This window comes from Nerophis ophidion, linkage group LG14 (genome assembly GCF_033978795.1).
Source record: "Nerophis ophidion isolate RoL-2023_Sa linkage group LG14, RoL_Noph_v1.0, whole genome shotgun sequence".
Taxonomy (NCBI): domain Eukaryota; kingdom Metazoa; phylum Chordata; class Actinopteri; order Syngnathiformes; family Syngnathidae; genus Nerophis; species Nerophis ophidion.
The window spans coordinates 42,449,895-42,467,427 of NC_084624.1; the positions used below are offsets into that span (position 1 = coordinate 42,449,895).

A 17,533-nucleotide genomic window follows, 5' to 3' on the forward strand; every position below is an offset into this window, starting at 1 on the left:
TGGTGTTGTTTACTTGAGACTTATCTCTTATGTTTGACTGCCATCTACTGGTCACATTTATAATTACACCCTGTACCAAATGAAATAGTGTAGCGTCCTGGAAGAATTTGTACTGCAGGGAATTCTGGTTATTTATTCTGTTGTGTTTTTGTCGTGTTGCGGTGCAAATATTCTCCTGATATTTGTTTGTCATGGTTTTTTAGTACAGTTTCACAATATGGCACATTTTTATGACAGTGTTGGCGTTGTGTATACGGCCACCCTTAGTGTGTGTGTATGGCTATTGAGTAAGAAAGCCCTTCATTCATTTGTACATGGGGTTCGCAAAATCCATATGATCATTATTCAGGGTGACAGCATTTCTTTACTTCTTTATCTTTAGACAATTCTCACTCCTTACAACGCTTCAAAAAGCATTGAAGTGGGTAAACTCAACCTTACTGTCCGGGAAATACAGTAAACAAATTTGGAAAGTGACAATCGGTTAAAAAAAAAAAAAAGAAATGTCCGCGTTCTGGACTTCCGGAATTTCCCGTCCTTACTGATTCCAATGCGTAAAAAGACACAAAATGTGCATTAACGCCAACAATGCTACTCGTGTTAGCATTGAATCTAACTATTTTATATTATTACTTTGAACTGTTATATATTTTAATTTTTTTATCCTGTGAAGCGTCTTTGAGTAGTCATCAAAACACGATACCAAATAAAATGTAGTATTATCATTATTGTTATTATTATTATTATTATCAAGGAAGCGCTACCTTGCTTTTCCATGAAATGAGCAGTATGACCGGCCCGTGAGTTCATTAAAGTGCTTTTATCAATCACGGTTTCATGATCATTTTCATTTGAAAAGGGAATACTAACTGTGGCGACTTTTACTGCGGTTTATCATTAATATAAAAAAAGACATATCGACATCGTAGCCTATATCGTAGCTTCGTTGTCATCAGCTCTGACCGTATAAAGACCTAATAACCACCTCCAACAGTCAAATCAAACGCTCCGTCTTCATCTCACCTCTTTATCCCGCCGAGACCTGGTTAGATTGACATGTTGTAGAAAAAGACCGCGAAGGGCTAACCGTTTTCTGTCGTGACCTGTGTCTGCCGTTGACTGATTGTAGTGTTCAAGAAGAGTGCCACCATGCTGATCCTCAGGAATGTCTGGGGAGGAGCTTGGCCATGTCGGAAATTGCTGTTTGTTTGCTGTTCATTAAGTGCTGAATGTCCCGTTTGTCTTACGACTAGTTATGTCCCACTGGCTTGGTTTACTTTAAAGGGCCAAGGCCGTAAATCAACATGACAAGAACCCATAGAGTGCAGACCAAGGCTTCAATATGTGGAATCAATGAAAAACTACCATCCAGCATCCAAATAGTTAAAGGATGTCATCCAGAACTTCAAACTGTGTTTGATGTTACTGTGGCCAAAATATTAAATATACTTGTTTAAATAAAAACCTATGCCTTCTTAATAATGAACACTCTGGCCGACTACCCTATTGTATTTTACTGTTTGCCATTATGGTAGTACTTGGAGAGCCAAGTTTTTTCTGAGTTGGTCCATCCATCCATCCATTTCCTGCCCCTTATTCCCTTTGGGGTGGCAGGGGGCGCTGGTGCCTATCTCAGCTACAATCGGGCGGAAGGCGGGGTACGCCCTGGACAAGTCACTACCTCATCGCAGGGCCATTTCTGAGACGGTACTTGTTAAAAAAAGTTTGAGAACTACTGTTATGCTGTGGGCCGTGCCCGCATGAATGCGGATGTTTTTTAAAATGCACATTTCCCACACCCTGGTGTCCTGTAAATCCTCATTCAACACAAATGTAGTCCACCAATATATAAGATTTGTATTGTTTTTAAAATCAGCGCACACTTACAGAGGCCAGGAAACTACATGAATATTTTGTTTAAATGCTCGTGTGTGTTTATAAGGTGCATGCACACCCGAAACTGCTAAAGCCAGAGTTTTATCATCTGGTTGAAAAATCTCTGGCCAGAGTTTTCAAAAGTTCAGGTTTTAAAGACAAAAACCTGAGGCCAAAACGCATAAAAAACACATGCCCTTTTTAAAATATCAGTTTTAATGTGGTTGATATGGCCTTAAAACAATAAAACCATCAGTCTTGAATGACTTGCTCTTCTCGTAGTAGAAGAGTCATGACTGTATTTATTAGTCTCCTCAGTGATATTTACAATATTCTTATTCGACAGACTCAGTGAAGCTTGTCATGTCACAGAAGGTGGTTGTTTACAGCCGCAAACTGGCAACAGGGGCTGTGTGTATACATGAGGTGTGAATTCAACATCTGGCAGGACTTTCCACAGCATTCTGTTTCCTATTTTAGTTCACAGCGGTTAGTATAGCGCTGCTCTGTGGATGCGGTGGTGAGTTTTTTGAGACTAGTTAGGAAGTCACTGGAACAGAGGTTCTGACCATATAAGGGCACACACTCATAATTGTGGTCATTTTCTTGCTTGTAATGTTCGCTAGTGCAAGGATGGAGGGACAAACCATCCTCCTGAAGTATTGTTGGCGCTGATCACCGAGCTGGGGGCTTCTGCATCCATATTCCTCTCCTTCTAATAGAGAACACTGTAAAATGAGATAAGACTTAGCATCACATACTCCATAAAAACAAAGAAGGGCAGGATATGCGTTATTACGTGACAATATTTAGCACACACTGCAATAAGTCAGTGTTCAAAAACAAAAAAATAAAATACATACGTTTGGGGCATTTTATTTGAACTAAACAAAATCTACTAATAGAACAAGAAAATTTGGCTTGTCAAGACTTTCCAAAACAAGTAAAATTAGCTAACCTCACTGAACCCAAAAATACCTTGAAATAAGTATCTTTTCACCAATAATAAGTGCACTTTTCTTGGTAGAAAAAACAAATATGAGACCATTTTTCTTAATATGTTGAAAAATATTCTTAAATTAAGTAAATGCTCGTGCCATTATCTTGACATAATGATATGCACTTGGCATTACATTTCTTGCATTTTCCCATCGATAACATGACATCATCGTGCCAAGTGCGTCCTCTTTCAGTCAATTAGTGCACAAGGAATATATAATATATATATAAGGACGGCGTGGCGAAGTTGGTAGAGTGGCCGTGCCAGCAATCTCAGGGTTACTGGTTCAATCCCCACCTTCTACCATCCTAGTCACGTCCGTTGTGTCCTTGAGCAAGACACTTCACCCTTGCTCTTGATGGGTCCTGGTTAGCGCCATGCATGGCAGCTCCCGCCATCAGTGTGTGAATATGTGAAAGTGTGTGTGTGAATGGGTGAATTTGGAAATAGTGTCAAAGCGCTTTAAATTCCTTAAAAAAAGGTAGAAAAGCTCTATACAAGTACAACCCATTTACCATACATACAAACACATATACACATACAGCCCGGCCCCTGACCAATTTTTTTTTTTACTGTAATTTTGAAAAATTTATCTGAATGTGCATGAACTATTTCTGTTCAAAATTATTTAAAATGTTAAATGTTTGAATATTAACTGTCAGTTTGCTGTACTGTGCCAACTGTACTACTATATGAGTAGGTGTTTTCCATTGTTTAATTGAAAATAAAACAGCAAAGTCCATTTGGCTGTTATCGGTTTTAATTATGAGACACAATTGTGTCAAAGTCATGATTTTTTTTATTTCATGCTTGAAATAAGAAATTATTACTTTAAAAAGGTAGTTTTATACTTACGAGTGTTGATGACACAGCTTTGCAACAGTTGATATTCTAATTTCAAGCACGATTTACCCAAAATAGGTCATCAAATCTCAGCAACAAGCTGTAATATCTTACCGAGATCATTTAGGAACAAAACCCTTAAATAAAGTAAAACACTCTTACAGAAAATCTGCTTAGTGAGAAGAATTATAAGCAAATATCACCCTTATTTGAGATATTCAATCTTACTTCGATTTCAGTTTTTGCAGTGCATACTTGTTTATACGTTGTTTGATTTACCCCACTAATATGTTTGTTTTCAGATGGATCTGCGGTTAATTGGGCTAGCGTTGTTGTTAGCGCTACTAGGTGGCAGCGGAGCGCAACAAGGTAAGATGCAACACCCTAGCAATTGTCAAGAGTATGCAAACAGGCGGTGCTATGACCCTTTAAAAGAACTTATTGAAATCCTGAAAGGTCTTTTTTGTCACGATCAAGAATGAGGAGAATGGAGTTTTCTGAAAGATTTTGTTTCAAAATGCATAGAAAAAAAAAAGTGTTTGTAATGGTTGGTGTCAAATGATGGCGTTAATTGTGATTAATTAATTACAGTCATTTTAAGGGAACTAAAAACATGCATGCATGCTAACACGGTGACCTAGTGTTTATGGTGTTTGCCTGTTCTCCTCGTGTATGCTTGGGTACTCTGGCTTCCTCCCACTTTCCAAAAATATGTCAGGTTAATTAGAGAATGTAAATTCAATCCCTGCAATTAGCTGACAACCAGTCCAGGCCTGCGGTGTACCCCACCCCTCGCCTTGAGTCAACTCAGAAAGACTCCATCTTGACCCTAATACCAACGTTATTTCACTTATGCACTTTGTATGAACCGGATGTTTTATTTTCACAACAAATAACTTTTTATAAGCCACTTTTCCTTACCATGAATTGATTTATGTGGACCCCATTTGGTGGTCAATTGTACGGATATGGACTGTACTGTGCAATCTACTAATAAAAGTTTCAATCAATCAAGCAATTCTGTTTATCCACCGAGGTCAAGCTATTTAATACCACTTGTGTCACCGTACTTTTTTATGGCTGTGAATCTGAGCTTATGTAACAAAATGTCATTCTTATCTGTGCTGTAAAGTTCAAATTTGAATGACAATAAAAAGGAAGCCTAAGTCTAAGAATCGTGGGTCCTGTTTAAAGCAATGGAGAGTGAGACTAATGCCCTTGGTACCTCGTATTACAGAATTATGCTCAACATTGAGAGAATTAATTATCTATGATCTAACTCAGACCGCCCCGCTAGTGGAGAATGTCAGGACCTGTCAGCTCAGGTTTTGGGCCATGTGCCTGATGATGAGCCATGCAAGAAGTATGTTCTGCATGCTCCCTCTCATGGGAAGAGGACACCAGGCAGGCAGTGAACCCTGTTTCTCGGATACGTCCAACACCTTTTGGGAGACAAAGACATGATGAGGCCAGAGAAGCTGTATGAATTAGCTCAGGATCGTTGTGGGTGGAGGGAGTTTGTCGTCAGTCGCCTGCTCTGCAGCTGACAGATTGTTTTCTGTTTATATACATTTATCTTTATAATAATGTATCTAATTGAAACGGAAATACCTGAAATTAAGATTTTTTTTATCTGCCTTTCATTAGTTCAGATTTTAAAAAAAAGAAAATAATAATTATTAGATATTATCGGCCGATAATTGCTATTAATTTTATATCGTAAATTATCGGTATTGGTTTCAAAAGTAAAATTTACGACTTTTTAAAACGCCGCTGTGTACACGGACGTAGGGAGGAGTACAGCGCGCCAATAAACCTAAAAAGGCTGCCTCTGCGTGCCGGCCCAGTCACATAATATCTATGACTTTTCTCACACACACAAGTGAATGCAAGGCATTCTTGGTCAACAGCCATACAGGTCACACTGAGGGTGGCCGTTTAAACAACTTTAACACTGTTACAAATATGCGCCACACTGTGAACCCACACCAAACAAGAATGACAAACCTATTTCGGGAGAACATCCGCACCGTAACACAACACGAGAAATACCCAGAACCCCTTGCAGCACTAACTCTTCCGGGACGCTACAATATACACCCCCCCGAAACTCCCTACCCCCCGCACCACCACCACCTCAACCCCGCCCACCCCAACCTCCTCATGTTCTCTCAGGGAGAGCATGTCCCAAATTCCAAACACCTGTTTTGAGGCATGTTACAAAAAATATTGCACTTTGTGACTGTTGGCATTTTTTTTTTCCATAATTTGAGTTGATTTATTTTGGAAAACCTTGTTACATTGTTTAATGCATCCAGTGGTGCGTCACAACAAAATTAGGCATAATAATGTGTTAATTCCACGACTGTATATATCGGTATCGGTTGATATCGGTATCGGTAATTAAGAGTTGGGGAATATCGGATATCGGCAAAAAAGCCATTATCGGACATCTCTATTAATTATCACAATCAAATAATAGCTCATATTTTTTAATCGATGTTAGGATTATTTGTAAAAACATCTGTCTAGTATATGTGTGTTTTTAAATCTGCACATGACAGTAGAGTATGTCCGAGTAAGAACGGTTGGTCCATACTTTTATTTTAACAAGGTGAAGTCATGAGTTGTCAGTGTGACGCCAGTCTTCTGAAGTGCTTTTTAGCAGCTGGTTTGAGTCAAAGAAATTTACTGGAACTCTTGTTTCTGACATTTACGTTAAATAAGCTTTCTGATTTTTTTATTTTTTTTTCCTTTTGTCTTTCAGAGGGAAGCTCGTGCATCAAGGCTAACGCTCAGTCGTGTGGGGATTGCATCCAATTGCCCGAGTCATGCGGATGGTGTACGGATGAGGTCAGTTGATGTGGGTGTGAAAGAATCAGGTCATGGCTCCAGTTTTGCTTGATGTCCTCATGTGTATCTGGCCTCAGCCAGGTTCAGTTTGTGTCTGCTTCTAATTTCCTGGTTATGTCCTCATTTCATTAGCATGTGTTCCATCAGGCGCTCAGTGCTGCTGCAGGGTTTAGTCTGCTTTCAAACTACTGGTATACACTTTTCAGTTGCAACGTTCTAGGTCACTGTGCAAGTTAGCATGTTGCTGCTTGCCACTTTCTGCAAATTCCTCTGCCTTGATAGCAAATGTTTACGCTCCACTGGCTTCAATATTTGATTCAAGTACAGCTCACATGCTGCTGATTTCATCCAAGTCCAACCCATCTGCTGCTGGTGTGCTTGCAAATACAAAAATAGAACGTTTACCAAGAGGCAAACATTGATTTTTTTTATTATTACTGATTGGCTGGCAGACATTGGATGGTTATATTTTGCTTTCCAGTAAGATGTGTCACATACCTTAAATTTAAGCCATTGTATTAAATGCTTGATAAATTATGGTTGCCACTCTTGGTCTGTGCTTTAAGACTAAAAACATCCATCCATCCATTTTCTACCGCTTGTCCGCCTATCTCAGCTGCATTCGGGCGGTAGGCGGCGTACACCCTGGACAAGTCGCCACCTCATCGCAGGGCCAACACAGACAGACAACATTCACACTCACATTCACACACCATGGACCATTTAGTGTTGCCAACCAACCTATCCCCAGGTGCATGTCTTTGGAGGTGGGAGGAAACCGGAGTACCCGGAGGGAAGCCACGTAGTCACAGGGAGAATATGCAAACTCTACACAGAAAGATCCCGAGCCCCGGATTGAACCGAGGACTGTTCAGGACCTTCGTATTGTGAGGCAGATGCACTAACCTCTCTACCACCGTGCTGCCCAGACTAAAAACAATCATTAGTAAATATTAAAAAATTATACCATGGCTGAAACTACACAGATAAGACATGTAGCAGGTAAAACATATTGTTTAAGATAAAACATAAATTGTAGGATTTTGTAACAAAATTCAATCATTTAACTTGTATTAGTTTGCGCTACGTACGTGGGTGGTTTAGACTGCGCTAATTGGCAACAAGCCAGCTGGGTGCGGGTCTACGTATTTACTGTATATTTGCATAGCAGGGGAGCTGGGTAACAACATTGTCCAAAGGGGGCCTCTGATCTGACGCCCTGCGTTACTAATCTCGTAGCATTCTCCCAAAACACCCACTATACGCCATAGACCTTGGCTACCGAAAGAGGAGGGGGGTTCAATGTTCATTGACAGTTGAATCTGATTCCTCCAAAACCAATTGTTGACTGTTCTATGAAATCTTCTAGAAATAAGTATAGATTTCCATTTGTGTCTTTAACCTCACAAAAACGGAATGGTTCCTTCTCAGGGCTTCCTCTCGGTCGGCGAGTCAAAGTCCGCCCGCTGTGACGACATTGAGTCCCTAAAAGCCAGGAAGTGCGACGTGACCAAGATTGAGAACCCACGCGGGAGCATTACCATCAACAAGGACATACCTGTCACCAACCGCAACAAGGATCAGACAGATAAGCCCAAGCCTGAGCAGATCACACAGATTCAGCCCCAGAAACTCACTCTGACGCTCAGATCGGGTCAGTGGTTTGATCTTGACATGAATGTGAAACAAAGGGGCTTTGATCATGAAGGTGTGTTTTGCTTCTTCAGGAGAGCCTCAAACTTTTGATCTGAAATTCAAGCGAGCGGAAGACTACCCTATCGACCTCTACTACCTCATGGACCTGTCCTTCTCCATGAAGGATGATCTGGACAACGTCAAGAACCTTGGAACAGACCTGATGAAGGAAATGCAGACCATCACCTCTGACTTCCGGATTGGTGAGGAAAAGCCTTCATAGCAGTGTGGGTTGCGCTATATAGAAGATTTACGATATGAATTACATAAATTTGGCCGACAATAGAGGTGTTGATACTATTGTTATATCGTGATATTGCATGTTGATAACACAACATCCCTCCACAGTACAAAGCCACTTCCAAATTAGCAATCTTCGCCTCCATGGTGGGAAGTAAACTAAGTTTATTATAAGTAGCATTATCACTAGAGGACAGGGAATAGTTTGACATGCTACACTAAACACTGCAGGAAGATATGTTGACGCAAGCTCGCGCTTTGAATGTAAACAAAGGGGGTCGGATCGATGCAAATATTGACTGTGATCATACCAAGTATAATATAGTATGGTCAATACCACAGTGATTAGATCGATATTTTTTTAAATATTTGCCAACTCAGGAAATAAGTTCCTGGACATAGGAAGACTTTCAGGGTAGAAACCAAAGGATTTATATCAGAGCCAATAGTAGAAAATAATTAGTTGAAATATTTGATATTGTTACACAGCCATCCTGTGTTTTTATCTGATTATAATTGTTTTTAAAAATGTAATTATTTAATGATCTTGAAAATTTTAAGTATCAGTATCATTTATATGACCGATACTGCCCCTGTAACTACTTGAATGGCTCGATACCCAAGTTTGTAGTATTGCCCTAAACTAATGTAAAATATCAAACAGAATAATAAATGCTCATTACATTTACAATACATTACAGAAGTGTAGATAGAAACATGTTGCAAAGAAAAGTAACCAGATTGTAACGTTAAATTATCAAGTAGATGAATAATAGTTTTGTTAAATAATTAGGGCTGTTAAAGTTCAAGATTGTTTATTGTCATATGCACAGTTAAACAGACAGTTTGCCTTACAATGAAAATCTTACTTTGCTAGTCCACCCATCAACAAGTCACACGGTACCTAGCTTAAAATAAAAACGTATATACAAGGCACAGTAAGTACCATAAAATTACTGCACATTCTGATTGACAGTCAACAGTATAAATATGGAGGTGACCTTGGGTCACAGCAGCAGTTAGTGTCTTTAGTGATCAAAGATGAAAAGTGACCCGAGGGTCCCTGGTTCAATCCCCACCGAGTACCAACCCCGTCACGTCCGTTGTGTCCTGAGCAAGACACTTCACCCTTGCTCCTGATGGGTGCTGGTTAGCGCCTTGCATGGGGGGAGCTAACATTCACAAGTTAGCATTCACAAGCCTGATTGTCTGTGGTTAGAAACGGTTTGTCAGTCTCGTAGTCCTGGATTTCAGGCTCCTGTATGGTCTGCCTGATGGTAGGAGGCTGAAGAGACTGTGTTCTGTCCTTTATGATGATGTGTGCTCTCCTGGTGGCCCTGGTAGAGTACATGTCCTGTAGTGAGGGGAAGGCTGCTCCTGATATGTACTGAGCAGTTTTAATCACTCACTGGAGTGCCTTCCTGCCCTTAGCAGTGCAGTTTCCATACCAGACCGTGATTGAGCTGGTAAGGACACTCTCAACCGTACTTCTATAGAAGTTGCTGAGAATTTTGGGTGGCATACCGCATTTTCTCAGCCTTCTTAGGAAATACAGTCGCTGCTGGGCTTTCTTTATTGTTTGTTGGGTGTTGTGATCCCAAGTGAGGTCCTCGCTGATGTGGGTCCCGAGGAATTAAAATTTAATTATCACGTTAACTATATTTTTGTTTTTTTTAACTGGCGATTAACGCACACACGTCCTTTCTGACCCTGTGGCCGTTCTGTGGCATAGTAAAACTGTGGCTGTCTTCACTCGTTACTGATGAGCCACAAGTAGAAACATAGTGAGCAGAAATGGCCAAAAAAGGGTACATTATGCAAATATCAGACCCAAAGCCATTACAAGTTGTTCTCCCATCAAGAAAGTACCATTTTTATTCACTGCAGCAAATGTCTGATGCAAGCTTTGTTCAAAGAGGTGGGTGGAGCTTTACTTCCATGTTTGGATTACCTTTAAGGTGAATTGATAACATGAAATGTAGATTGTTACTGTGACTGCTTTAGTAAGATGGCATAAAAGCTCAACGGAAGTGCAAGAAGGCACGAAATGGAGAGGGCCCTTTTTATTGCAGTCAGGTCCGTCGAAAGATCTCAAGCCACCTTCACAAACCAATGACACGCTTCCGGCTTCAAAATAAAAGCACTAGGCTTTACATCCGGTGTAAGTACACTCACAAAATAAAAATGGCTTACATCATAATTATGCTTTGTCAAAGATGCTGAGTTTTGTTTGTTTTTTAATTTTTGTGGCAGGCGGAAATATTATGTATATTCTTTTACAACATGTTCTGGTTGAGTTCTCAATTACATAATGTTTAGCAGGCTGAATATTATACTTTTTAATACATAGCGAAGGTTTAAACATTGTCATGCAGCAATATAAATGCTATTAACTTATACAACATTTAATTTACAGAATATCAGAAGCATTAATTCAGCTTACCAAACATCTTTGACAATAAAAGCATGATTGTAACAATCCACATTTTGTGTTAATAATGCGTGAAATTGGTATTTAAACATGGCGGAGCTCCTCCTCTAAATGCAAGTGCTTCCACAGCAGGAATATAATTCTGTATTTCTACAAAATACAATATCTGACAAGACACTGCAGGTTGTTTTTTTTATTGTCATTAAAAGCTTAAATATGTCATTTTGTGTTAAACAATTTAAAAAATAACAATGTTTAAATTGCTTTTCATTAAAACTAATTGTCCAGTCTTGGTATCAAAAACTTGAAAATTATCTGTCTAGGGTACATTTATTAATGATGAAATTTGATATCTATCTGCGATTATCGCAATACATTTTCTGAAAATGCGATTAATCGCGATTGGGTATTTATTAATGAAGTATTTGCCCTCACAGAGAAAGCGAAAACAAGAATAGAGTAAAGTGTAGTTGTAAATTTAAGAGATGGAAGCAGTGTATTCCAAAGAAAGGGTCCTCAGTACTTAAGTGTGCATTTCTTAGTTGTCATTCTACATAAAAGTAATGACAGTGTCTTGTTGAGTAATTATATATCTCAAAAGAAGATATAAAAAAATATGGAAAACTATTGGTAAATCAACAAACAAATGTACATACTTATACATAAAAAGAGATGTACTGTATTTTCCGCACTATAAGGCGCACAGGATTATAAGGCGCACCTTCAATGAATGGCCTATTATAATATTGTGTTTATATATAAGGCGCACCGCATTATAAGGCGCATAGAATAGATGCTACAGTAGGGGCTGGGGTTACGTTCTGCATCCTTTAGATGGGGCTGCGCTAAAGGGAATATCAACAAAACAGTCAGGTCAGTCAAACTTTATTAATAGATTACAAACCAGCGTTCTGACAACTCCGTTCACTCCCAAAATGAATAAACAGCTGTTTTATTTTTTCCCCCGATTCAATAAACACATAAAAAACAGTCTGATACTGTTACGGTAAATCAAACGTTAGTGTAATCACAAAATAGTAGCATTCGAAATAGGGCCAAGCGATAATATATCAATAACTCAACGTTGCTCAAACGATAATGTCACACAACACAACACACAAAATTAACATGTAAAGCTGACTTTATTAAGTTATTCCTCATCCACGAATCCCTCAAATTCTTCTTCAGTGTTCGAATCAAATAGTGGGGCGAATACGTCTCGTCAAAGTCGTCATTAAACGAGTCAGTGTCACTGCTGTTAATGTTAAATTCTCTCGCTGCTGCTTTATTCCCGTGTTCTACTGTGTGACTGATCACCTTGAGTTTAAACTCTGCACGCCTCCCGCAGTCATATATCCCAGCATGCACCGATTGCTTCTTCTTCTACGAGGGAAAATAAGGTAGGCTGCTGCTTACCGTAGAAGAAGAAGCGCACTTGTTCTTGTACGGGGGAAAATAAGGTACACCGCTGATTACCGTAGTTGCGAGACCTTTTGTGGCATGTTTAATTCGGACACTGAGGAAGAAGAATTCGAGGGATTCGTGGATGAGGAATAACTTGATAAAGTGAGCTTTACATGTTTATTTTGTGTGTATTGTGTTGTGTAACATTAACGTTTGAGCAACGTTGAGTTATTGATATATTGTTATTGCGTTGCACTATTTCAAGATGTCTTTAATGGAGTCAGTGTCGCTGCTGTTGTCTAGCAGCTCAGTGACAATTCCTGCTTTCCTGAAATCATGTCTCAATAGGAGCCATTTTGGGGTCTTTACATAAACACACAAATGGAAATGAAACGGCACGGCCTGGCGCAGTATATCCCAGCATGCACCGCATGCTTCTTCTATGAGGGAAAATGAAATCGGCGGCTGCTTACCGTAGTTGTGAGACCTGTTGTGGCTCAATATTGGTCCATATATAAGATAAGTTGATTGGCAACACTAAATTGGCCCTAGTGTGTGAATGTGAGTGTGAATGTTGTCTGTCTATCTGTGTTGGCCCTGCGATGAGGTGGCGACTTGTCCAGGGTGTACCCCGCCTTCCGCCCGATTGTAGCTGAGATAGGCGCCAGCACCCCCCGCGACCCTGAAAGGGAATAAGCGGTAGAAAATGGATGGATGGATATAAGGCACTGAGTGACAATTTTTTCCATTTTAAACCATTGAGAAATATTTGTAAATTGACAGTATCGAAAGCCTTAGATGAATATAAAAATATGCCAAGAGTATATTTTTTATTATCTAAATTGTTTGCAATCTTGTCAAACAATTGTAGGAGCGCCATTTCTGTCAACATTTTTTCTCTAAAACCGTACTGATGAATATACAAAATACGGTTATCAGACAAATGTTTTCCAATTCTTGTATAATCAAATTTTTCCTGCACTTAATAAGAAAAGACGGGTAACACAGAAATAGGCTGACAGTTATTCAATAAACTAGCATCCCCAGACTCAAACAAAGATGTTACTTTGGCTACTTTTAAATCGAGACAAAACTTGTGTAAAGGGTTTTAATCATGGTGGAAGCATCTTGTTTTACAAGACTAACGCTGACGTCATCATGGCCTGGAGCAACATCTTTCATTTTCAGCAGTATTTGAAGTATTTCATTTGGAGTAAGAGGGTCAAACACCTCCAGACGACAATAATCATCATTTTGAGTTGTCAAAATAGGATTACCTGACAATAGAATGTTTCCAGCCAATAAGGGGCCAACATTAACAATAAATAATAAAACCCATTTGCTATATCAAGAGAATTAGACAAATTTCTGACACCATCGGATAACTGAGATGCAATGGAATGCTTCTTGACATTTTTACACAATTTTTCTAACTTTTCCGAGTAATATTTTTTTTCTTGGCATCGTTTTTAGTATTTTAAACTGATTTTTTCACCTCGGTTGACAACAGGAGCTTTCCAATTATCCAAGTCTGCTTGAGAAAACTGGAAGCTTAATTTTAGTTCCTCAACATCTTTGGACAGGATTAGAACATCTTTAAACATGTTGTGTTCAATGGAAAATGAGAACATTTTTTTTTTTGTGCAATATTAATTTGAGCAGACTGTTTCTCTATTGTTCTGACTTAGACGAAGAGCAGAACATATTTTATGCCCAATGTATGGAAAAATCCAAGTAATCCCAAAGGGTTCACTTTTTTTTTCTTGCAACTTTAAATAATAATAGAATTGATGTGCGTTTTTTTGACTTCCTGTTCTTGTTGGCAGCAGCAAAATTACTAGCAAATGACTTGAATTAGCCTTTTTCTAGGTTTTATAACTTTTTGTGCTACTTTTTATCAAACATAAGACAGTTTTTATCAACATACTTCATCAAGTTGTGGATTGTGATACTCAGAAGAGTGGATGGTCAGTGTTTTTGTGTGATATCGGACAGATAGAAAACTTTGGCCTACTGCCTTTGTTCCAGCCTTTTTTCTTGCAACTGTGTATATATAGCAAATAATATATTGTGATATACATCATTATAGCAGGAAGCTGCAATATCTATTATGATATAAATTGTAGGCCATATCGCTCATCCTTACCATAGTCCATGAGGAAACACTACTGGCAAACGAGTTCAACCATTTTCTCCCTCCGTCAGGCTTCGGCTCCTTCGTGGAGAAGACGGTGATGCCTTACATCAGCACCACTCCTGCCAGGTTTAAGAACCCCTGCACGGGCAACCAGAACTGTACCAGCCCTTTCAGCTACAAGAACGTCCTCAAGCTGACCAACAAGGGGGACGAGTTCAACCAGCTCGTCAGTCAGCAGCAGATCTCAGGGAACCTGGACTCTCCTGAGGGAGGCTTCGACGCCATCATGCAGGTGGCCGTGTGTGAGGTGAGAGGAACCCCCCCCACCCCTTCTACTCCATCCCCTAATGTCTTCATAAACATTGAACTATGAAGAGCTTCTTTCTCAGGAGCAAATCGGCTGGAGGAACGTCACCCGCCTGCTGGTGTTTTCTACCGACGCTGGGTTCCATTTTGCTGGGGATGGAAAGCTGGGCGGCATCGTCCTCCCCAATGATGGAAAGTGTCACCTGGAGAACAACATGTACACCATGAGTCACTACTACGTAAGATCCCGCCCCCTCTACGTCCAACCAAACATAGATGCTATTTTCATTTGTTGGATGATTTGTGGTTGCCAGGACTACCCCTCCATCGCCCATTTGGTGCAGAAGCTGAGCGACCACAACATCCAGACCATCTTTGCCGTCACGGAGGAATTCCAGCCGGTTTACAAGGTGTGGACTGAGAAGCTGGAAGTGTTAACAAACTTGTTCAACTTGTCTTGTGTCAGTTTATCACACTCGTTTCCTGTGCAGGAGCTGAAAAATCTCATTCCCAAATCGGCCGTCGGCACGCTGTCGTCCAACTCCAGCAACGTGATCAAGCTCATCATCGACGCTTACAACGTGAGTGCATGATACCTTTCTTTTACGGTTTAGCTCGGTTGGTAGAGTGGCTGTGCCAGCAACTTGAGGGTTGCAGGTTCAATTCCCGCTTCTGCCAACCTAGTCACTGCCGTTGTGTCCTTGGGCAAGACACTTGACCCACCTGCTCCCAGTGCCACCCACACTGGTTTGAATGTAACTTAGATATTGGGTTTCTCTATGTAAAGCGCTTTGAGTCACTAGAGAAAAAGCGCTATATAAATATAATTCAATTCACTTCACTTAACTTCTCGGATCACAGACAGAAACTTTGTGTTTTTTTTAAATTCCCTTTGTAGTCTTTGTCGTCTGAAGTCATTCTGGAAAACAGCAGGCTCCCAGAAGGCGTTTCCATCACCTACAAGTCCATCTGTAAGAATGGTGTGGAGGGAACCGGCGAGAACGGCAGGAAGTGCTCCAACATCTCCATCGGAGATGAAGTATGTACGCTGGCTCTTCAGGTCTTGTCTACTGTAGAAGACGTCTCATTATGTCCCGGTCGTCCTCAGGTCACCTTTAAGATCTCAATCGAGTCCCAGAAGTGTCCAGCACAAGGCAAGGCCGAGAGCATAAAGATCAAACCTCTGGGTTTCACAGAGGAGGTGGAGGTGGTCCTCAACTTCATTTGCAACTGCCAGTGCTCCACTGAGGGCAAGCCCAACAGCAAGAAGTGTGACAAGGGCCACGGCACCTTCGAGTGCGGCGCCTGCAAGTGAGTGCCGGCATCTTTGCTCCTCGCCCGCTTCACAGACAACTCTGCGACTATCTTGTACTGATTGCCTGCTGCCTTCCAGGTGTAACGAAGGGCGTATCGGGCGCCTATGCGAATGCAGCACTGACGAGGTGCGGACGGAGGACTTGGACGCCAACTGCAGGAAGGACAACGGCACCGACATTTGCAGCAACAACGGCGACTGCGTGTGCGGAACCTGCGAGTGTAAGAAGAGGGAGAATGCCGCCGAGATCTACAGTGGGAAGTACTGCGACTGTGACAACTTTAACTGCGACCGCTCCAACAACAAGCTCTGCGGAGGTACACTTCTGCCAGCAAGTCTTCAATGCAAAAAAATCAATTGAATTTACTGCCGTAACTGGGAATAATACAATTTATTCTCTTAGTTTGGTCGTTTTTGGTTTAATTTTAATTGTGAGTTGGCTAATAATACTGAGTACAATACCGTATTTTTCGGATTATAAATTGCTCCGAAATGTATAAGTAGAACCAGCCGAAAATGCATAATAAAGAAGGAAAAAAACATATGAGTCGCACTAGCGTATAAGTCGCATTTTTTAGCCCGCGATTAGCTTTTTTAGTTTTTTTCATTTCAGTAAGAGTAGCCTCCGCTTTTCGCCAGTCCCTTACATGTTTCTCGCCTACTCCAAACTTTCTTTCTGCTGCTCAATTGCCATTTTCTCCTGCCTATTTCACTACTTCTAGCTTGTAATCTGCAGTATATGATTTCCTTTTCGGTGCCATTTTTGTTCAGCCCTTCTCAGTTTTTATAAGTTACCGCCAATGTTAAAATGATCAATTTTCATAGGTACGGAAGTAGTAGCAGGTAGCATCTTTTTTTTCACAATGCACTTCTGCCATGACCCGCCCCCGCCGAATATTTATTGGTTGATGTGTGTGTGTGTGTGTGTGTGTGTGTGTGTGACGATTGCTGATATACGCCTAGTGTGTTACGTGAATGAGATAAATAATATTATTTGATATTTTACGGTAATGTGTTAATAATTTCACACACAAGTCGCTCCAGAGTATAAGTCGCCACTTATAATCCGAAAAATACAGTAATATCATTTACATTTGAAAGAAATCACACCAGATTTTTCATTATGATTGTCTTTTTCTGCTTTAAAGAAACTTACATTAGACTTTCTGCTGTTCTCCATGCTAATGGGGTACGTTTTGATTGAAATGAATATAAAGACAAAATCATCCATCCATCCGTACCACTTTTCCCTTTGGAGTCAATTCAAAAATCAGTCTTCCACAATTTCTCAGGCTTTTTTGTGCATTTTACAGAAAAAGGCTTGTTGTGTTCCTTGTCACTTTAACCTCAAAAAGCACAGGATTGCAACAACTGAAAAACAAAAACTGGATTAGTGTTTTACTCTTCTGTGATGAGGTGGCGACTTGTCCAGGG

General features: G+C 40.3%; 1 protein-coding gene across 1 annotated transcript in view; it reads left to right on the forward strand.

Moving 5' to 3' along the window:
• Positions 1-17,533, forward strand: part of LOC133568692 (integrin beta-1-like) — a 49,409-nt gene that overhangs the window by 18,754 nt on the left and 13,122 nt on the right. The window contains exons 2-12 of the mRNA XM_061920779.1: positions 4,021-4,087; positions 6,486-6,571; positions 8,003-8,225; positions 8,299-8,469; positions 14,547-14,785; positions 14,868-15,023; positions 15,099-15,194; positions 15,276-15,365; positions 15,683-15,823; positions 15,893-16,095; positions 16,178-16,416. Coding sequence (XP_061776763.1) covers positions 4,021-4,087; positions 6,486-6,571; positions 8,003-8,225; positions 8,299-8,469; positions 14,547-14,785; positions 14,868-15,023; positions 15,099-15,194; positions 15,276-15,365; positions 15,683-15,823; positions 15,893-16,095; positions 16,178-16,416 — 1,711 coding nt within the window. The remainder of the gene's footprint in view (positions 1-4,020; positions 4,088-6,485; positions 6,572-8,002; positions 8,226-8,298; positions 8,470-14,546; positions 14,786-14,867; positions 15,024-15,098; positions 15,195-15,275; positions 15,366-15,682; positions 15,824-15,892; positions 16,096-16,177; positions 16,417-17,533) is intronic.